This window comes from Halichoeres trimaculatus, unplaced genomic scaffold, assembly GCF_033239565.1.
Source record: "Halichoeres trimaculatus isolate MK-OKI-2021-1 unplaced genomic scaffold, fHalTri1.1 fHalTri1_scaffold_1, whole genome shotgun sequence".
In the NCBI taxonomy this organism is placed as follows: Eukaryota; Metazoa; Chordata; class Actinopteri; order Labriformes; family Labridae; genus Halichoeres; species Halichoeres trimaculatus.
The window spans coordinates 10024895-10048259 of record NW_027437179.1 but is presented as its reverse complement, the minus strand read 5'-3'; the positions used below and the strand labels follow the sequence as shown (position 1 = coordinate 10048259).

The window sequence follows — 23365 nt, the reverse complement described above, 5'->3', positions numbered from 1 at the left end:
CAAGGATGCTGTAAAATTGTTTCAACACAAAAAATCTGCTCCTCTTCCTACACGCTGATAAATGAAGGCCAGGCTCTTATTTCTGGATGCAGACTTTGCTTCATCTTTTGAAATGTACTTTAAGACCAACTTTCCAAAAGTTTGCAAATTACTTGTGTGAACATTCACTTGATGGATCAGTACAGCGCTCAGTACAAACAGTCCTGCTCGCAAATGGTACAAACTTTTGTGGATCTGCAAAGTTTTTTTTCCTTGTTAAGTTTGTCCAGAGCTTCGTTCGTCTCATACGCTTGATTGATGACTTGTGTTTTTTTCTCCCAGTTGTGTTTCTCTGTCATTTGGAGGCTTATATTTCATCCCACTCATCACTACGTGTTTAAAGCTCCCAACCCTCAATCTCCACAGGTCTTAAAAGTGACACTCATAAGACCACACCTGCCAAGCGAACAGCCCTGTTTAATATCCAGAAAGCATCGCGCTGTGTGTCTGCCGGGATTACAGGCTGAAAGAAAAGCTGCATAATCAAAAGTTCCCAAGGCAGGTGGAAGCCCGGAGAAAAGTTAGAAACCTTTATCATCGACTGCGAAACTCCTCATGTCTGCGAGTCACACTCCACCTCACTACACGACAGGCCGATTCGTTCCATCCTGTTGACGCTGCGCGGCTGTGAGCAGGTTGCTGATGCTGCTCTGTGATTAAAACGCCAGCTGAGATTTAGGAGTGCTGCCTTAAACATGCATGACGCGTAAGCAGGGCACAAACACACCGCACACACAATCAATTATGCTGGAGGAAGCCACGGATGATATTACTGCACACACACACGATAACTTCACCTTGAGAGGCTTTTTCTGTCTCCTTGAACCGTGTTTTCTTTATCCTCAGCCACACTACTGTCCATTTCTCTGCCTCGTTTGTGAACACAGTCACGTCACCCAGGCTGCTAGAGGGCAGGTAACACTCAAACACCTTCACTTGGAACTAAAATCAATCCCAACACTTCCTCCCTCTCAGCGTACTTTTCTTTTTAATCAATCTGCGCTGACCCTCCTACTTTAACAGAGAAAGCTAACAGTGATGTACGAGCGTCTGCAGGCTGCCGTCGCTCTCATAATGAGTTCTGCTTGGTCACGTGAGGTGAGGGGATACCTGCAGCATGCCACATACACACACACACACACACACACACACGCACACACACACGCACGCACACTAACAAATTATTCTACTACTTCAGAGCGATGGTTGCATCCCTGCTTTAAAAACACAACATTGACTAATAAAAAAGATATCAAATGAACCCAACTCACGTTTCATCAAAATGTTATAAGCACTCATTTTAAACAAGGCATTTAGTTGAAAAAGTTAAGAAACATAGTTTTTCTGAGTTGGGTCAACATAAAAAAAAAAAAAGTTGTCAGCAAGATGTTTTTGTTTGATCAGTTTACACATGTGCAAATAAGCCCCGATCTTTTTGGTGCTTTATTCATTTCCAGAACATGTCTGGGCAAGTCCTTATACACTGAGAAAAAGAAAACAAACTGTTCGTTCAACTTACACAAAATAATAGTTCAACTTTTTTCTAATAATTGTTTTAATCTGGACTGATTGAAAAAATAGAATAAAAGTCATGATTCATTTCAAATCATCACCTTGAATAAATCCATCTCTAAATATTCAAACTAACCTAAAGTCTCTGTACTTTTCTGTGAAACATTCTCTGTAACCAAACTTAAAAAAAAACTGATCCTTTACATTTTGAGAAAATGGTTTTAGCAAAGTTTTTTTTTTCTGTGACTGTGTAACTGTGACTGAGGAGGGAACACTGTGGATATGAGACCCTGCTGTTCTTCAAGATAAGCAGTTCCAAGTGGCATAGGCTGTCTGTGCTCCACATGGCACTGACTGTTTGTCTGTGCGTCCCAGCCATAGACTGTAAAAAAAAATGGACGTCATCTTTCTTGACTTGGAGTGTGGTCGCCACAAAAACTGCTCCCCCTGGTGGCTGGCTGCAGTGTAGGTCAAAAAATCTGGCTTTCCAGCCATTCCAGATGGGCTGTAGTCATCGACATGGTATAAACTTGCTGTCTGTGCTTAAAACATTATCCTAGTGACAATGTAAAGTTAGCTAAAAAAATGATTTATTAATATACAAATCATTAGGCACACTGCAGAAGTTACCACGTACAAGACCCTGTGCCATGGAGCACAGACCACCAGTCAGTGCTGTGGGGCGCAGACAACCTGTGTCCCCTGATGAACAATAGGGTCAGCAGCAGGGTCTCATATCTACTGCCTCCTCACTCACGGTCACTAAAGTTATGAAATTAGAGCTGATTTTTGTTGTGACGGCATTTGTAACCATGAGTGAGGAGGGAACACTGTAGATATGAGACCCAGCTGTACTTCAAAACGTTATTTAATTTAGTTCAGATCTGTTTCATTTTTTTATTACATTTATTTAATTCATAAGGCAAATTTATTGATATCACAGCTCTCAGATTTACTCAATATTATTATTGAGAGTAAAATGTTACACAGATTTCAGTGAGTGCAAAACAAAAAAATAGGGTTAAAGGATACATGAGGATGGTTTTGCGTACTCAAACTAATCTAGTTGTATTTATTTCTTAACTTTTTTGAGGCAACAAGTTTCCATAGTTTTTTTTGAGGAAAGTCAACTTATTACATTTTCCAGTGAGGTAAAAGTGTAGTTGTAGTGTGCAGATACGTGACAGGAGCAGAAGCACAGCAGGATTTAAAAAACCAATACAGAAAAGATGAAGAAAACACCTTCAAGATGGAAGTCATCGAATTAAGCGTGTGTGCGTTCCTGTGTGCGTTTCTGTGTGAGTGTCAGTGTTTGAAAAGTCCTTCAGCTCAAGTTTTCCCACACATTTCTTGTCGTCCTCCCACATCTTCCACAGCCTGATGTGGGTCCCCACTCCCACACGTGTTACACAAGCTCACAGGCTCAATAAACACCAAAACAGAAGGAAAACCTCAGACTGCTCTCCTTTGATTTACAATCCATACAATTAACTTCATGTTAGCACAATTAAGAATCACAAGCTCATTATTTAACCAGCTGGAGTTAGGAGAAGACAAAACAAACTGAAAACTGAGACTTCAACAAGAAAGGACAGGAGGAGCATCTTATGAACTAGTCTGGATGAAGAAGAGTGGATGAGCCAATCTGAACAGGCTGTAACTAACTCATCCCTCTTGTTAACATGATCTCCTTTGAGTTCTCTGCTCTGCAGTGTCAGGACTAATGTTTGTACAGCTGCCAAGTAATTGTGTTCACAAAACTGGAGCACATGAATCTCATTTGGGAAAGGTCAACACCAGAAGCTCTGTCGAACACAAGAGAGATGTTCTCAGTAGGAAAAGGAATGTTGTCACTGAAGTTGAATAATACCGCCTCATACTCATAGAACATAAAAAATGAGGAAGGCTAAAAAAAAGTCAAATAAAAGTCAAAATAAACTTATGCTGAGTTCATGTGGTGCCTGACAGACAACAAAAAGAGTTTCAGTGTTGGGAAATGCATGTTAACATCTGCCAAAGTCCAAATGAAAAAAACAACTGAAACTGAAGCAAGAATCTGGAGGCCCAACTTTGAGACTTAACATTTTTTTCTCCATCTACACGGTATTTTAAAGTAAAGAAGCATTTCAGCAATCACGCTCACATCGACTTACTGCTTAAATTTAAGCCCTGATACAGATAACGATACCTTAGGTTTGGTGTCAGCTCATACTCATACTGATCCAGTCGGATACTCGTGGTAAATGTAAAGCTTCCATACCGCTATATAAGAAGGAGATGAAGAATAATGTTTTGGTGCCTCTGTCAACACTACCGATTTCTGTGGGAGTCTCTTGCCTTTACACTTAGACTGTATGAAACATGGACGCAGCCTCCGTGATGTCACCCGTCTGTTCCTGAAACAGTGAAATGAAGCCAATCTGCGGACGCAGCCACATTTGATGTGACGCCATCTGTGAGCTTTCTTTGAAACAGCTACAGGGCGTTCACCAGTCACGTGACTTGAGCTTTGTCTCTGATTGGACAATCAAACAATTTTTTTTTAATGCAGTAAAAGTCTGTTTTTATGGCTGGGTCTGTACATGACTTCTGGTCTTTCTGCTGCCAGCCCCAAGTGGATCCTCAACGAACAGCAACTTTTAGCACTTCCAATAGCATAGGCTTCATTTTTACTAACTGGATGTTGCCCCTTGTTTTTAACTTGTGTTCCTGTTTTATTCACAATTTCTAATTTCTCCTGATCTGCTTCTGATTTTTTACATTGTGACCAATTAAAGTACTAATTTCATAAGTACTGTGCACAGTAACGTGCGGTGAGGTCCATGACGAGGGAGGCAGGCACCCAGCTAAAGTTGAAATTTCTATATGTGTGTGTTATATATACGGTGCACTGCTCATATTTGCTAATACAAACTGTCACTGGCCAGCCCTGCCCCTTTAACGCGGTGACAGTCTCTGCTGTGTGTGTGTGTGTGTGTGTGTGTGTGTGTGTGTGTGTGTGTGTGTGTGTGTGTGTGTGTGTGTGTGTGTGTGTGTGTGTGTGTGTGCGCGCGCGCGCGCGCGCGCGTGTGTGACAGCAGAAGGAGAGATGGTCTGAGTGCACGCCGGTGTGTGTGGGGCGGGAGTACATTATTTTGGTCTTTGTTTCCTCAATAAATGTGCGGTTGTGCACAAGGTGCACCTGTTTTCCTCCTCTTTAGTCTTTTCCTTAACTTTGGCCCGGACTCCTAGACACCGGTTACCAGCAACGAGCAAAGTAAATAAATGTTAATCAGCTTTCCCATCTACGGTTCGGAGACAGACTGAAGTCCCGGAGTTAACAAGACGAAATGCCAATCAAAACCCATTTCTACAGGATTTACATCACAGGAGAAAGAACAAAATATGAACAAAAATAACCCGTACCTCAACAACACAAGAACACAGGCCAGGCACCTCCGGTATACTCTATTAAACGTCTGCACTAACAAACTATCGCGAGACCTCAAAGCGGGTGCAGTATTACATTACAACCTGCGGAGGCAGAGAAGCGCTGTGCCTCATTGATGCCCACATTAATCAGTGTGAGACCTTAGTAGGCATGCGCAAACTTGCAAAATGTTGTGATTTCAATTAAACGGTCTCTCTCTCTCTCTGAGTCTCTGCCTCCGATGCACATTACAAGCATGAAGCCAGCGCGAAACGCTGTCCGTCCCCTCTGTTAGCCTCCCTCTTATTGACAAATCAGCAATTTCCTTTACTCATTTTTTAACTATGACAAATTGTAGACGAACAACTGGAAAAAAAATATTTTTTATGAAAAAAAAATATATATTTTTTTCTTGTTAGCCTAGGGGAGGCACTGCCTCCCCTGCCTCCCCTGACCGCACACCACTGACTGTGCAGGATATGTGTCGTCAGACCTGGCAACTCAACTTGGCAGTGCTAAGCATGCACAGATTTTAGCATGGAAATGGACTAACTAAACAAAACACAATACACAGACATAATTTTGCAGCACAGGAAAGGGGAGATCTCCCCTATTTCTTGGTGTCTCTGTCCCAGTCATTTGAGACCAGATTGATATACGGCAGGTAGAAGTCCCCATGACAACACCAAGCTGGCTGACCGATAGCACTGAGAAAAGAGATCTGTGTTTTTATTGTGCTAAAAAACACAGTCAGCAGTTATTCTGCAGTGGTCTATTCAAACTTGAGAGTCTATCAATAAATTTACGAGTGAGGTTATGTTAGCTCTGCTTGGTAGATGACTGGTAGGGCATATCAGGATTTACTAACATTACACATTAGGGACATATTTCAGTGCACCAGGCTGTGAGTAACACTGCACAGATAGTCTGTTCACCTTCTGGACACTGAACTACACTATAAACAAAGTTTACAAGTCTGATTGTTGTCATGTTTCAAACGGCAGTGCTATGTTACTACAAATAAATACTGCGTCTCCTACACATGGTCATATTTGTATTGAACAGAGATAAGTAGTGTTAAAAAGGAAACTTGCTTTTGACGTAGCTAACCCCATGCTGACAGGAACTAGATGTTTGTTCAGTTCAGTTTGTCTTGAGATTTAATTCATGGGGGTCCAAAAGAACACAGGTCAGTCTGATCTGAAAATGACATTTGGAAGAGATTGATGGTCCAGTTTCCCGGCAGTCAGGGAGAGAACTTGGCAATGCGTTCTCCAACATGTTCCAGCTAGCTAAGCATGTTTACAGAAGGTTTCATTTAACGGTGAAGTGTGAGCACTCATAGTTTGGCAAACAAAGAAACAATGACCTCATTGGGTGTCTGTTGAGAAATGTTCAAAGCTGTGTTGTTTGCTGGATCTCCTGAGTAAATCCTGCAAAATGGGTACGGATGATTTTGTCTCCAAGTCACTCATACCTCTGTGATCACATCAAGAAATTTCTCAGCACTCTCCTTTTGTTTGCCGCAAAACCAAAACATGCCTCGGTAAGAGTCACACTTTCATGACAGTGGGTGCAAGTGCTCATGGGAATTAGAGTCTTTATCCCAGAAAAACTCTAGCTTTTCCAAGTATTCCTCACAGCCCCTTTATTTTGGATAGATGAGCTCGGTAGACTTGTCCACTTTCTTGGATTTACAATCTGACTTTTATTATCTGTATTGGACCATTGAACACCAGGATTGGATCAGTGCATCCTTGGTTGTTAATATCAATGTAGACTGCGAAACTACAGCCAGGACCTCTCTTGATAAAAAGGCAAAATGGCCATAAATTTGATCTTGACACCCTTCTATGTTCTGTTTTCATGGTTAACATTTGTGGATTTGAGAGAAATATCTTGATAACTTAAACTTGATAAATAACCCTGACAATTGGTGTGGATGTTCATGCCCCCCTCACTAAGACTGGGGGGCGCTCCCAGAGTTCAGACCTTGGACTTCATGGTGGGCAAAAGTTGTGGCTTGTCGTGGTACAGATGGATGGACAGACGGTTCTGTTCATTAACATCTGCTAGTCTTGACAACAGATCCAGAGGAAGGAGAAAGATGAAGACCACAAAGACGGATCCACAGATCTTTCATGACTGTGACCAAACCACTTGCTTCAGCACTCCTTAAAACTATCGATCCATGTTTGAGACCACAGCCAGCAGGTTCACCCTCCTGCTGTGGGTTTGTCAAAACTTATCGACCCTTTGACTTTTGAAAGAAGCTCTATCAAAGACTAATGAAAACAGCACTGATAAAACACCCTCCAGTATCCATCAGGCAGAGCAGGAGAGGCACTGAGCCCTGCTGTATACGTGTGGGGATTCCTCCTTCCTCATGACTCCAGGGCTTTTTGTCCAATCCAGCTGGGTCCATAAATCATCTCTGAATGAAATGTCCAATCTGCCCTGAAGAGAAATTAGGAGCCACTAACAGAGCTGTGATCAGATAAAAAGATTGTTCTCGTGTTCCCGGAGCTGAAGTCCTCTTCTTCTTCATGTATGATAATTGCATGTATTGAAGATCTCATCTGGGTTAGTCTGTATGTTACTGCGGCGGTGATTAATCACCAGAATTTAATGTGACTCACTGCTCTGGGATCAGGAGATTGAAAAAAAAGATGCTGGAGGTAGAAAAAGGTCATTTCAAAGGTTACTGACTGACTCGGTAATTTGCTGCATGGTATCATGTTCCTCTAAGGCAGAAGCAGAGTGTCCTCATGTTGACATCAAGAGCCAGGAGGTCAGAAACCAGAGGTGCAATGGCACCAAACATTTAGAAAGCTAAACTCAACCATCCACACTGGAGAGGATTCAGTGGATCCTGTTTGTATGGATCCGTGGATTCCCTCCTCTCAGCTTTCGCCAACGCTTAACGGAAAGCTTGTGGCTTCTGATATTGAATTTTTTGTTCACTGTGGTGTATAATGTCTTTAAACACTGGCTCAGCCATGTTTCCTAGTGGGTTGTTGTTTGCACCTTTGATGGAACCAAATTACACAACATTTATTTACCATCAGTGCTTTTAATCACCACGGGTTGTAAGTAATTGAGTGCTTTAAGCTCCTGGGAGAGATTTTTGGGTCGATGCTGAAACAGATTAAATATTTATCAAACAGGACCATCAGCACCGAGATCAAGGATCCCAATCTTCTAGTGTTTAATGCCTGAAACTGCTGCGAGGGGGTTATTGGTGTGAAACTAAATGATGAGCTGGAGTTAAAAAATGTATTCCCTCTTGTTTGATGGTTAGAAAGTACAAGTATGTTTTTTCTTTTGTAAGGAGATACTGGATAGAAACACTAGATAAGATCAGAAAAAAGGACTGACAAGAATCAGATCAAGGACCGAAGCACATAACTCAGGTTTTAATAAAAAATAAAAGAAAATAAAAAAAATTCTCTTTATGAGACTAAAACACGAAAGGAGAAAACTTCAGGAAGCTCACCAGACAAGACGAACAGGCAGAGGACAGGTGGAGACAAAGAGGGCGGGGATCACAATCACAAAGGCAGGAAATGCATCAGAAAATCAAGAAGCCAAGACCAAATAGAATATGTGTGAACTTGATAAATGACGAGACCTGACAGAGATAAGAACCATCTCTGTTGTCCACAGGGTGAGCTAAAATATAAACAAAGTTCACGAAAGTAATTAGGAATGCAAGATGACAAATCATTTTACCAGAGGAAGAAAATGTTCCTGCTCAACCTTTTTGTCATGACCAGTTCAATGTTTTAGCTAACACAGAAAAGCGTGTTTAGAAATCGCCTGAAGGAGATTTTTATGACATATAAGCAGACAATTTCAATAAAATCTGGAATAAATGTTGCTCAGGTTGAGGAGTCATGTAAACACTTTATTCCAGTTGTTATAACCAGATTAAACTCATTTTCAGTAAAAAATCTTAATAAGACCCCCTGGAATATGCCTGTAACAACCTGAATACTGGCTCATGTACACGCTTTAATCGATATATGCTCCAGAGTAAGCTACTTTGATGAAGAAGGGATACGAATGATACACAGTACAGTGTAAAAACAAGCATCTTGGACTATTTGGTAGAAATGTCAATACAGTGTGTGCAAAAGAATACCTCTAGATGACATCTTGTCATGATGCCACTGCTATGGTTTGTTTAGGATTTGCTGATTAACGTGTAAACAAGAATATCCAAGTTGCTCAGCACTCTGCGAAGAATTTTTCTGAGTATTGCCTTCACCAGGATACAGACCTTCAAAGTAGGGGTGCACCGATCAGAATTTTCTGACCAATCACCGATCTTTATGAAGCCTGACCTGCTGATACCTATTTGGGCTGATACAAATTTTCATTTTTATTTTTTTTATAACTGAATGCATATACCTTTGATGTTCTGATCTTATTTTGCTAGAAATCATTGAACAATACCTGTGAAACAATACATTTTTTATGCCTTAACTTCAACAACCAATGAAGTGTCCTGAGTTTTAGGTCTCAGAGCAATTAGCAACAATGGCTGGCTGTCAGACCTTCCTGGAGGTATAAAAGATCCGTTTTATATGTAAGGATGTGCCAATCACTGATCCCACAAAAAATTAAGGAAACTTAAAAGAATTGACAGCAATGATATAATATTTATTTCTTGGCTGCTGCCGAGGATTGCATCTAAATTAAATAAATTAAACTAGTAACTGTGCACATATTAATAATTTTAATTTATTTAATTCAAACAGATTGTCTCCGTTATGTTATTGAGATTGCAAGGAGCTCCATTTCTACTTACACATTGACCCGAGCAGCAATGTTCTCCAATGCTGTCCCCACCTCTTGAAGCTGCAGCTGTGTTGCTGTTTCTTTTCTAAAAACATGCTCAAACTCTTCAAATGAGCGCATTAAAATTTCTGGTTGAATTGGGGTGAAAAACACGCCCCTCCTTTCTGTTTTCTATCTCATAGTAGATCAACTCACAATTCAGAATTAGACTTAGAGTTTATTGAAACTACTTTGTGAATCAGACCTCTGGAGTGGAGCCTGCAGCTTAATTTGGCCCAACACAGGGAACCTCACATGGTCCGGACATGGAAAGGATTGGCAGACTCATGTAAATGTAGTCAGTGTCAGGTGTTGGAGATGTCTTGTATGACTCTTTTAGCTAAATACACAATGTGCAGTTTCTGTGCAGCTGTGTAGCCTTTTGAGTCACAGGTTTGCTAACCTGCTAGCTACTGGTACAGTGGTGAGGTTCAGTAGATGTTTTATAATTCAACCTTAGCCAGACTTGAAGATGAGCTACAAACAAAATGAATTTCCCTTCTGGGATTAATAAAGCATTTTTTATCTTTATCTTTATCTTTAATATACAGTATTATACTCAGTTTATCTGATGAGAAGAATTAACTGTCTTTGTTCTGACTTTTTTTGGTAATACTATCATTATTCTCAATACAAAATTTGATCATAATATTCACAAAGTAAAAAAAAGGTTTTACTGAAACAGATTGCCCCCCCCCCCCACCCCCCACCCCTTTTTTTTATATCAAGTTTGAAGTCATTTTGAAATTTCTCCAATATTGGCTCCACATATTGTTTTCAGGCTAAAATTACCATGACCAATTTCTGCATACAAAAATAACCGCAGGGCAAGGCTTTATTGTTTTTCTACTCCTTCATTAATCCTAGGCCTCTTTCTCTCCCTTTTCTCCCTCCTTCTCCCTCTCTCAGCGGGATTCCTGGGAAAAAATGTGGAACCATCATCTTCACAGCCGAGGAGCTCAGTAACTGTCGGGTCAGTATCAGATCACACTCAGGACACCGTGTACCTCCAGGCTAACACACACACACACACACACACACACACACACACACACACACACACACACACACACACACACACACACACACTCTCACACATATTAGCAGTCCAAACTGGGGTCAGAAAGTTAAGCACTGCAGTCTGAATCCACCACGGTCACGTAGTGTATTTCCATGTCTAACTCTGCAGAGTGACTTTAAATCACGGCTCTGAGTTCAGAATAACTTTTCTAGCCTGCTTCAAGCTGATGGAAGGTAAATTTATTATTTTCCTTCAAAGTGTTCACGAGGGCAGCTCATGAATTATGTATCCAGTCTCATTCTTACATTCTTTAACACAGTGGTTCAATAATTAGACTCTCCAATCAAAGTAATAAACACACTCACACACACGCTCGTCATGTTATTACAGTTGCTTTTATTCATGCAAACATATGCGTTTACACTCCTGCTGCGAACAGTTTGAATATTCAGGAAGCGGTTCCCTTTAATGTAAACAAAAAATTAGGTTCAACCTCGTACCACATCATGCGTATGGAAACGAGGAAGGCTGAATAAACACTGCAGGCAGTACAGCACTGATGATGGTTCACTGAGGATCCCTGGGGGGCTTCAGAGCCCCCTTCAGATTCACATTCATTAGTTATGGTTCATGAGGCCTGTCTCTGGGAAATATTCCTGGTTTGTTTTAGATCATGGCTGAAATGTTTCTTGGACGGTAGAGCTGTCATTTCACGATGAGTGAAGTCCAGCTGAATCGAAAATGACAAATTGTTTGAGTTTGAATGCAACCCATAGTTTCTCATTCTCTGTTTATGTGGTAATAAGTGGCCACATTTTTAAAGCAGTCAAATTCCAAACGTTTTTTAGGAGTATGATATTCTTACAGCAGTTTACAACAGTTTCATTTTTTAGTAATAACAACAATAAAACAAAACACTAAAAATTATGGGTGCATGAAGAATTCCAGCTGGAAGAATCAGCCAGTTACATGTACTGATGTTACTTCCTCTCCCAGTATCCCCTACTTAGGGGACCTTTTATTTATTCAGACTGTAAAAACAGTTCAGTGGAGGAGAATATTGAACCATCAGTCAAGGCTGTAATCCTGAGGTTGATAACAAACCCATCATTTTGGCAGCTTGCTAGCAGGTGAGTCCATCGCTCTGAACACATTTGGATCACAGCCTGATACACTCTAACAGGGATCCAATACAATTCTCTTGAAAGTGTGGTACACTCGAAGAGTACAGTTTTTTTAACAGTTTCAGTTTGGATTTGTTTCCTTTTCATCCACAGTATTTGATCGATACTTGATTCAAATAAACTGTTGATAAACACCAGGGTTTACTGTTAATTACAACTTAAAAATGACACAACTTGGACATAAGCCATCATTTTTTTTTACATGACTGTGAAATCTCAGGGGTTTTTGGTGATTTTTTTAATAACACAAATATGATGTTTTGCTTTTTTAACACCAACAGAAGAAAGAGAGGTTTTTTTTTTTTTAAGTAAAACTTATGTACAAAGGTGCAGTGATGTTTTTTTTTTTTAGTTTTTAAAACCATGGTGGCTGCAGAAGAACCAAACTTGCTGACATGCCCAAGTTTTTAACTATGGTGTGCCAAAAGTACAGTGGCTGGTGGTTGTCAGACAATTTTCAAACACCAAAAAACAAATGCAACAGCCACAACATGAGTGCAAAAAGCAACTACGGAAGTACAGCCACAGCTGAAGTTGAAAAGGTTAGTTATCCAAACAGGCACAAAAAAGTTGCAAAAGTTAGTTAATGATTATCTTTTTTAACTTCAGCTACGATAAATAAAGCTTGTGGAGGTCTCATTTGGTAACATCCTTCATAGTACTTACATTCTTTTAGTTACTGGAAAAATGTGTCATCTTAAGCATATTAAGCTTCATGAATCAATAATGTTAGCATTACAGCTATATTAATCAAAGAAGAAGGTAAGAAAATAATCATTTACTAACTTCACAACTTTTCGGCGTCCATTAGGATAATTGTCCTCCTAACTTCTGTTGTAGCTGCACATCTGTTGTGTGTTGTGACTTCTGTATTCGTGCTGTTGCTTTTGCAAATCAGCTGACACCTGCAGGCCACCGTAGAGAGAAGAGATAAATTAAAAAAAAATAAACACAAAAAAAAAAACACAAAAACAAAGCAACCTGAGTAAGCTGTTGTTGTGCATGGTATTTTACCCCCAAAAACGTATGTTTAGAAATAGAAAAATTATATTGAAAGAAAAACGCACATCATACTGAGGATACTCACTGATACCTCTTCACCTGTAATCCGCCAGAGACGCTGTATGCAGTGTGCTGATTGGTTTTGAATTCAGTTTCTCATTCACCAGTTTCAGAGAAAATCTGAATCCCCAGTCTCTTTAAAAACCAGAGGCTTTGACCAGGTGGCAACATGCTGATGGCTAATTATAGATTCTCCACTCAAAGGGAGGTTTGCCTTTGAACATTTTGCGCCCACAACGTGTGCAAATTAGCCCCTTTATGGCATAAAAATAGCACACAACTGCTTATGACACTCTCTACTTAGTCACTGGACATCATGGTCGATAATGTGGAGATTAAATTTTCTTAGAATTTAGGAATGTAGATCTTGATATTCTACGAATTTTAAAATCTGGGTTGTAAAATTGTTCTGCACTGAACAAGAGGAGTCTTGAAGAATAGACTTTTATTTATTTGTCTTTGAAGTACTACAAGAAACACTGAAAAAAAAACAGGGATCGGGGGATTTTTTTCATTAAGAAACAAAAAAGGGGAACAATGTGAATACATTTTAAACATTTCTTCCATCTGTTTCCTCTCAGCGCTGATCTGTTTGAGATATTCAGATTAGATAATGCATTCTCACGTGATCAGATGTTTACTCCAGTTATGCAGAATGAGGTCCATTCACCAACAGTGTGTGCGTAATTGGTTTCCCTGCATAATCTGCTCATAACTGTGGGTTTGAGGCTATGTTCCCCCAACATAAAGATGAGTACGTTCATAAAATCATGTCACTGTCATGACGAAGAGCACCATATGATGTGGCAGCAGATAATTAGATTGTTCAGACTGCAGAGATGGACGGCGGGAAAACCAGTTTTCATATCCTGCTTTAAAGTTCAAGGGAATTCTGGGTAAAGTGCTCTAAGTGTGGGTCCTTTTTACAGCTGTTTTTAAATAAAGGTTGTGATTGATTAAACATCTCATAAAAAAATCAATTAAGATGACAAGGAGATAACATCAACTTTTTTGGTAGTAGGTGAGACCATGTAGGTTGAAAACAACAGTTTAAAGCTTGTTTACATCCACCATCTTTTATTGAATTTAAATTTTCATGCACGTAAGAACAGTTTATCAACAAACTTATCTTTTCAAGTTTGAAACAAATTATAAAAAAGGATAAATTAACAAAGTAACAATTATCCTCAGCCTGCGAGTTTCTGGTCCAGGTGGATATTTTTCAGTCTCACACAACTTTTAAGGTATCTCAGGGTTAAAACTCAAGACTGAGGCTTTGAACACAGGTAGCCTGGTATTTTTCTAAAATGAATACCCCCTCTCTTTTGTTTTAAAAAATACTTTTGTCTGCATGCACCTGGAAAATCCACCGATATGCCTTGAGGCATGCCAAACCCATACAGTGGGGAAAATAAGTGTTGAACGTGTCCATTTTTTTCTCATCACGTTTATTTCTGGAGCTGCAATTCAAACATAATTTCTACCAGACATTGGTATTAACTCAAATAATCCACACATGAAAATAAATTACAAAGTTCAGGTCAATAAATAAGTATTAAGTGGAATTAGGTACCATAACAGAGGAAAAAAGTATTGAACACACCATGGAAAGGCTGTATACTTTGGCAAGGAAATGCACCATACCACCTGAAATCTGTCAGTAATTATTACTTGAACTTCCAATTAGTGCAAACCAACATGAGCTGGGCTAGAGCAAATTGATGGTCCTGTAAAAAAGGTTGTTTTTTCACCAAGCAGTTAAATACGACACACCTCACAAGACATTGATTACCTGATTGTTGCTCAGCATCAGAATGGAACTGGTTACAGACTTATATCAAAGCACCTGAATATTCCAGTCAGCACCGTTGGGGCCATTATTCGCAAGTGGAAGACGCACCACCTTACCATCAACAGGCCATGCACAGGAGCTCTGTGTAAGATTTCTGACCAGGGAGTCAGAAAGATAGTCAGAAGAGTACTCAACGAGCCAAGGACCACCCTGAAAGTGCTCCAGAAAGACTTGGAGGCAGCAGGTACAATTGTTACAGAGAAAACAATAGGTAATGCACTCCACCGCCATGGCCTCTTAGTCTCTTAGTTTTCCTGTGTTATCGTATTTAATTCCACATAATCATTATTGATGGACCTGAACGTTGGGATTTCTTTTCATGTGTGGATTATTTGGGTTAATACCAATGTCTAGTAGAAATCTTGTTTGAATTGCAGCTTTGGAAATAAATGTGATGAGAAAAAAGTTGACGCGTTCAGTACTTATTTTCCCCACTATATATGTGGTTTCCCAGATCCCCAGCTATGTGTGGACATGGCCTGAGTGAGCTAAAAAAACAAATGTGATTAATTTCAAAGTCCAGCTGTAAGTGAATAAACTCTTCTTTTTCTCACAGGACATCGCCACCATGCAGTTCTGTGCCAACAAGCTGGATAAGAAGGATTTCTTTGGCAAGTCCGACCCTTTCCTCGTCTTCTACCGGAGCAATGAGGATGGGACGTAAGTGTGTGTATTTGTCAAACTACAGTAAATCAGTAATTGTTCAGTCCATCTGTTAGTCCTTCAGCTGAGGCGAGTGAACTGCTCCCTCGGTGCAGCTCCTCCTTCGGTGACAGCAGATGAAAATCTGCCAGCAGATTTCTCTCTTGGATCCTTTCCCATCTGAAGGAGGGAGAAGTCTGAAAGCTTTCTGCAAATCAAACAGAAGAGGGGCTTCTACATATGATTTTATTTGATAGTTTTAACAAATAAAAGAAATACAAATTTGAATAGTTGGTATCACAAATTTAAAACAATAAAACAATGATCGCTCCCGAAAATTTTATGAGAGAAAGAAAAAGAGGACTGAGAAATAAAAGCCCTGTAGATCCATGAGCAGTGAAGTGTAGAAACCTTTGTGCAGAAACTGTTTTGTAACATACGTGCAAAAAAACAAAACAATAAAATCTTCTTTAACTGTCAGGATATAAAATATTTCCACAGGGATTAATGAAGGACTTTATCAGCAGAAACCTGGAGATTTTAAGTGTTTCCAGTGGGAGCAGTGACAGTGGGGATGACAGACTCAGTGTGAACACCACCTCGATATAACCTGTCAGTAAACTGACCTCCACTGGTGCTGTGCCTGCCCAGCCATGTCTTCCCCCTGCGGTCTCAAACACTTTGTCCTTGGTGAACCAAATATCTTATGTGAATTATTTTCCTTGAGCACTCTGTGACAACCCTCAGACTTTTCTGACAATTCAGCATTATGCTCCTTTTTCTTGACAAGCCTATTAAATGACCTGATCTGTAATCTTTGCAGTCACCTTTGTTTTACTTAACTTTCAGTAAAACAACCAAAGAATACCAACATAGTTAAGAATGCATCTCAGAGTCTTTTTCTTCTGTACCACAGTAAGTGTAGTTTGGTTTGATCAACAACTCAAACTTTTATTGAAAGTATAAAGTTTTCTCTTTTTGTTTTACTTTAAAAGAAGTATGACATTTAAAACAAACAATGAATTTGTAACAATGATTTTTAATTAGTCAAATATTGCTTTCGCTTATGGTTGTTGGCAAAGTAAAGCTCATGAGACGTTTGTATTAATTTTTGTACATAAAAACAAAACAAGAATTCAAGACAAAGACAAACTTAAACAGAACTCAACCAAGGAGAAAAAAACATAAAGAAAAACCCTGATAAATAAAACCCAGTGAACTGAGATTTGGAGGAGCAAGAATGTCTGAGAGGTTTAGAAGATGGCAGGGTAAAGCAATAAGATGAGATACAAAGGAAATTGATAAATTAGATGGGAACAGTAAAGAGATGAGAGCAGTATGAATAAATAGAAAGTAATCCAAGTAAAGAAATACATAAATACGATAGGACAGAAAATGAAAAAGTACATTAATTAAAAAAAATCTGCTTAAAGAAAGAGCTACACAGAGTGGATTCAACAAATGCAATGACATTGAGAGAATGTTATTACAAAAACACTTGACCGCCAACCTGTACCTGATAATTACACCCCTGCACCAGGGCTGAATCAGTGATTGGTCAATTACATCTCATTGAAATGCTTCTCTTATTAAATTCTTATTACCTGACCCCCTCTCAGTCCATGATTACACATATCACCGCTTCCCTGCTGGGTTTTCTGCCCGGCAACAGCAAAGGAAGTACAATTCTGACAGTCAGTGCAATCTCTCACATCTCAACACAAACTAAAAAATAACTGTTTTCAAGGATTTATTTTCTCAGAAACATTTAGTTTGGATGTAAACTTCTTAAATTGGAATTTATTAAATTAAATTGAATCAAGTTAAAGACTTGTGTTTTTTATGTTGTTTTTTCACTTTCACCTGGGCCTGGTGCTATCATGATACCAGGTTTTTAACTCGTGCTTAAAATGGCCAAAAATGGTGACAATTTAATTGCAGTAATAATAAAGAACTTAACAGCAAAAATTAAACTACGCTATTTATCAAATTAAGTATCCTCCAAATTATGGTTTTGACAGACTTTGAGCATCTGTGATGTCATGATGTTGGTTGTGAGGTCATAATATTGAAAATGCTGACTCAACCAGACTTTTACAACCTAACAAGAGGCACAGAGGAAGATTCAGGGCGAGCTTTGCCTCTATTTTAAGTCAACTGTGCCCCTGGTTAAGAAAAACCTATAATTCTAACATGTTCAAAAATAACAAGTTAATTAAAAAATCAAATCCTGTACTGAGTTTGGGGATAGAGAAATGAGCTATTCAGACACAAAAAAAAGAAAAAATATTTCTTGAACCAGGCTTTAAGAATAATCATTTCAGGTGGATAGTTCAGCTTTTTTTGAATGGGGATTATATTTTTGTAGTCTCTGCAGCCTGCCCGAAATGGACACTCTGGCTTTTAGCACTTCTGTACTGTATTTAAACCAAGACTGAAGTTTGATGCTTGACTTTTGCAAAACTAAAATTACATTTTCCTGAATGAAATAATGCAAATGAATGTATAATTAAATGAGGTCTTAATTTTTTATTGTTTTTTTTTTTTTTTTAATTACATCAGTCAAAGGTGTATGATCATAATTATGTTGCTGGATACATTATTAAGAGCAGATACCCCAACATGCGATAAAATGTGTCAATAAAATGTTTTATTTAATGACACCCTCTGTGTTTAATTAACATGGAAAAACGTTTCTTTAAATGAATTATTACAGATTTATTTATTAAACTATTTTTGAATATTTTTGGTGATGTTTACACCCTCGGACTGGAACAATTTGTGCTCTTAATTTGTGCTCCATTGAAAATTGTTGACTGGATAAGAGCAGACATACATATGTTTGCTGTTTGCTATAAAAGTGACGCATGTGGGTAAAAACTATCAGTTTAGCAGAATAAGAAATGAAATAAAACTTGTAATTGTGGCTTTTCTGTGCCGCCTCTTTCACCTTCAGCAGCCATCAGTATTTCAGACACAGTTCAGGATCACAACCCTCTGTGACACCGTTGTGTTTCTTCCGTCTGCTGCTCCTCCTGAGGTTTATTTCAGGAGCAGCTGTGTCTGGGGGAGCTGCCTGTAAACGCTGACAGAAAGCACAAAGTGTTACTCACATACACACACACACTGTTTCTGTCCATCCTAGCTCCTATCAACATGAATTCTGAAAAGATACTTTTTTTGTCTTTTTTTCAGTTCTGACGCCCGCGCCATGTTGAACTGTCTCTCTGCATTTTCAGGTTCACTATCTGCCACAAGACGGAGGTGATCAAGAACAACCTGAACCCTGTCTGGCAGTCGTTTACCATCCCTGTGCGGGCACTCTGTAACGGAGACTATGACAGGTGAGCACAGAGTCAAAAGGTTAGTGGTTAGGTTATTTTCTGCTCTTATTCCTTTGAAATTCACACAGTAAAGAGTTTAAAATGCTGCAGCTTCAAAAAGCAGCCGCGTAATGATAGATGCTTCTCTCAGCACTCAAGCTTAGATATGTAGGTTATCATAAGACAACTGTACCATCAGCACATATTTATGACTTTAATCTGTACATAAAAATAATTCACACCAGTTTAGATTAAACAAAAGGAAGGTTTGTTCGTGTTCATTCTGTTCCTCACATGCTTTTAGCAGACTCAGGAGCTGAGTTAAGGTGTTCTTGTACACACCTGTTGATTTGGCCAAGGACCCTCACAGTGTTTGTATTCTTATTATTATTAAATGATGGTTGAAAAAAAATGCTTCACATAATTTTCTTTCTTTTTTTTTTTTCTGAGCAGTCTTTGTGAGCTGAGTTGCTGCTAGCATTAGTTCATAAGTAAACAATAACTAACATAACATCCACACACAACCCATCACAGAGAGCGTTTTTTTAAGTTTAGTTCTTTATCATTAGGTCAAATGAGTTTCCAGGCGTAAAACCTATGATCTGCCATAAAAAAGATCTGTAAAACTTCCATTTCTGTCAGTCTTGGGAGCTTTAATGGAAATCTGATCTCTCCCTCCATAAACAGTCCATCAGCAGACTCTTGGGGGCTCCACTTCTCCACGACTGAAGGAAGTGAAGTCAGGATATGAAGTAAAATAAAAAAATCCAAATAAATAAATAAATAAATAAAATGAAATAAATTAAAAGTTGTCTTCAATGTTATGTTGGGTAGACAGTTCTGTTTTTTCTGCGCTTTGAGTGGGAACCTCCATTTGATGTACTGATCTCAACTGTTTTCATTTCCTCACTCATTTTAATATTAGTTTCTGGCATATTGCAGTGAATACATTCATTGAGATCTACTTTTACTTATACTAAGGTAAATGTAGGAATGTGTATTGATAACAGGTTCTTGTTAAGTATTGAATAGAAATGGTTCAATCCATCGACATCATTAGTCTTAATGCTTGATGATTCCATGGTGTTTTATTTACATTACACCAAAGTAGTTAGACCTTACGTCAGTTTTGCCCCAGCTGTCTTAGCCTAGCAGTTAGATAGATAACAGCTCCCAGAGAAAACTCTGATTCAGAATTTTCTTCTTGAAGTTTTACCGAAGAACTGGACTCACAAAGAAATGTTCTTTACTCTATGACACGAAAAAATTGTGCTAGCTTGATGCGAATGTCAATGCGAAATTACTTTTGTATGCTAGCTGTTAGCATACATCAATATAACTTTGGTTTTGAACCAGAATTTCAACTTTCATCACAGAAACACATCACGGGTACTTTTTGTAAACAATACTGAAAAATCCAAGACTCATGGCTATGGGTCATTACCATAACCACTTTTTTGACATTAGGTGGCCCACTCCGGTCAATGACCTACAACAAAACAGTACATCAACATTGTGTGACATGTGTTTTTTACTTATTTTTAATTTAATCATGTCCAGAGACATCCAGATCCAGACTAATGTAATGTTTAATTGTTGTAAACTAAAAAACAATGCATTTTGTTTATTTATTTATTTTTTTTCTTCATATCCTAACGTCACTTCCTTTTGACAGTGGAGGAGTGGAGCCTCCAAGAGAGTCTGCTCAGAGTGGAGGTCTGCAGCTTTTTCTCAATGACTGTAGTCTGTGGTCATTCTTTGATTTTAGTTTGATCTTTAACTAGCTAAAAACTCAGCTCAGTAGCTTCAAGGTGTCTCTTTTCTTTGAGGGAACAAAATTCAAAAATCCTGAAAAGAAGTCGGACTCTTTGGTGGTCAGAATAATGCCAGCAGTCGGCCGTGTTGACAGAATCAGGCCAGTGCTGGTGTTATTGAGACTAAAACTGAGACAACGCACCAACAACACCACAAATGTATGAATTACTGAACCATATGAATGTCTCTAAGCATTAAAATAAAATCCTTAACTTTTACATTTCACCAAAACTAGGACTACAATCAACTAAATCTTGACAGAACTCCAGGGACACTCATCCTTTTTGCAAAATATTTCTTTTAATTGGCTCACAGGGATGCATTATAGAAATAGCTGATATTCATATTGATTAACAAACATAAAGCTATTAAAAAACATGAGCCCTAGTCCTGCACTGACTGAGATATCACAGCATCAAAATGAACACACACCCTTCAGTTTGCTTTGACTTAATCCTACATATATCGCCCTGCTGCCCAAAGACAACACTCACAAATGTGGATTAATCCACCTCTGACAGAAAGCAAGCATTACACTCTGCACAGAGCTGCACCTCCACTGCTGTCTGAGAGTTGGGTGCCAGACAACTCAGGTTGCAAATGGAGAACAATACATTATTATAGAAAACTAGAGTGTCACAATTATGACTTTTTATTCTTCTGTGTATGTAGAATTGACCTTACCATGAAATCATCTCTGATGATCTCTTTTTAAGAGTGTCAAAGCACACCCAGCACTTTTCTCACAAAGGTACAGAACATATACAAATCTTGAAAAGCAGAAGTATTTATAATTTGGATCATCTTGCTCCATCTCTTTAAGTCTACAGAGTCTCTCTGTTGGCTGGTGTTTGTGGGGCAGCCTTCATGTAAACTAAACTTTAAAGGTTTTAATGCAGATCCTCTGATTTAAAGATGTAGTCAGCCATCGTCTCATCTGCACTATTTGTCAAAATCGCTGTATTTCTCCTCACAAGATATCATCACTGACAGCACGTTGAAAAAAAAACTGGTTTCAAAACACAGCCTTGGCTCTGAATTTCAGCAGGTAAGTACTGTGGGTCGGACCGAGCCCCCAAAACAGGGGTCATACTCATGGGCAGATCAGACAGAGGGGGGAGGGGGAGTGGTATGTTGCGTGCGCAGTTAGCATAAGAGAGCAGTGTGATACCAACAGTAGCAATGGCCGAGAAACAGCCCAAAAGAAAAAGGATAGAAGAGCATAAAATGAAAAAGAAGGTCTATGACTATAATAGAGGGAAGACCCGGGTCAACATTGATATGGCTTTGTGACGGTGGAGGGAACTCTGCGAAAGGCAGTCGAGTTGTGGCCACTGTTGTCCGACGAGTCAGGGTTACCTTTGCTTTGCAGCGTAGCAATGTGCTAACACAGAGTCGGCGTCAGACAAAATTAAACAGGGGGGCATTCTGACAGGTGCAGGGAGGCACAAAGTCTTGTTCATTACTGGAGTCATAACCATTGTTTAAAGTTCTAATTCACATATACAAACAACAGTAGCGAGCTTAAGATAGAAATACCTTTAAAACAGCTGGAACCGGCAAGTGCTGCAGCTAAATCTCCTGAGGACAGCGTCCTCCCACTTTGTTGTACATCTGTGGGTCAAGTTTCTTTCAAAGGCAAGCTCAACAACCTGGGCCTTTCTATTGTAGAGCTTCACACATCTTTGATCAGAAAATATTTAAATACCTAAATATTATAATAACTTTTGCTAAAATACTACTACCACTCGTCACACTACTACAACTTTGAAAGCAATAAATACAACTTCACGTATTATAGTGAACTGACCCTCGGGCGTTTGCTGGTCTGGCCTCTGCCATGTCGGTCAGCTACGCAGTTTCTACGGTCGTTTCCATGACGATGCACTTCCATCATCTTTCAGGCGTGGAGCCAGGGGTGGGGTATGAAGGGAGAGGCGGGTCTAAATATGTTTATCAACCAGCTCTCCACTCGCTTTCTCCCAGACTGCTGACTACACCATTAAAGGTTCTGGCTTACAGAGGAGAATACAGCTGTAAATGTTTTACAGCAAACAGCAGAAAATGTATTTCTGTCAGGTCAAGTTATGAGTTTAAATTAAAACCTGTTCTGGTCACATGCTGATTTTTTTTTTTTAAAGCTGTGTCATGTTGGTTAAAAAATGTAAGAACAATCTTGAACCTGACTGTCACGAGAAGTGAACCTCCTTTTTTTTATTGCCCCTCTGCCTTTGTCTCACCTCTGTCCCTCTGCTGCTTCTCTTTCTCACCTCCGTCCCTCTCGTCTCACCTCCCTGGTCTCACCTCCCTGGTCTCACCTCCCTGGTCTCACCTCCCCACAGGACGATAAAGGTGGATGTTTTTGACTGGGACCGAGACGGCAGGTAAGTTCTCTCACCATCTCACTTTTTTCTCTTTTTCTTTATTCATTTTCAGCTTCTGATTGAATGTCTCAAATGTCTCACCTGCCTTTGGTCTTGGGGCCTGGATCATGCTGGTTAATAAATCAAAGTGATCTCATGGTGAAGATTTGCAGCTGAGTGGACTGAAGGTGACGTGGGTTTTATCTAGGGGTTCCTCTCTAGGACTTGTGGGCTTCATTAGAAACCTAATGTGGGATTTTTAAGCTCTCTGGCATTTTGTTATTGCTTTCCATTAATTTCA

General features: G+C 39.3%; 1 protein-coding gene across 1 annotated transcript in view; it reads left to right on the top strand.

Annotated features, from left to right (window-relative positions):
* Positions 1–23365, top strand: part of LOC141791944 (copine-9-like) — a 235738-nt gene that overhangs the window by 161081 nt on the left and 51292 nt on the right. The window contains exons 7-10 of the mRNA XM_074672664.1: positions 10712–10775; positions 15478–15581; positions 18803–18907; positions 23044–23085. Coding sequence (XP_074528765.1) covers positions 10712–10775; positions 15478–15581; positions 18803–18907; positions 23044–23085 — 315 coding nt within the window. The remainder of the gene's footprint in view (positions 1–10711; positions 10776–15477; positions 15582–18802; positions 18908–23043; positions 23086–23365) is intronic.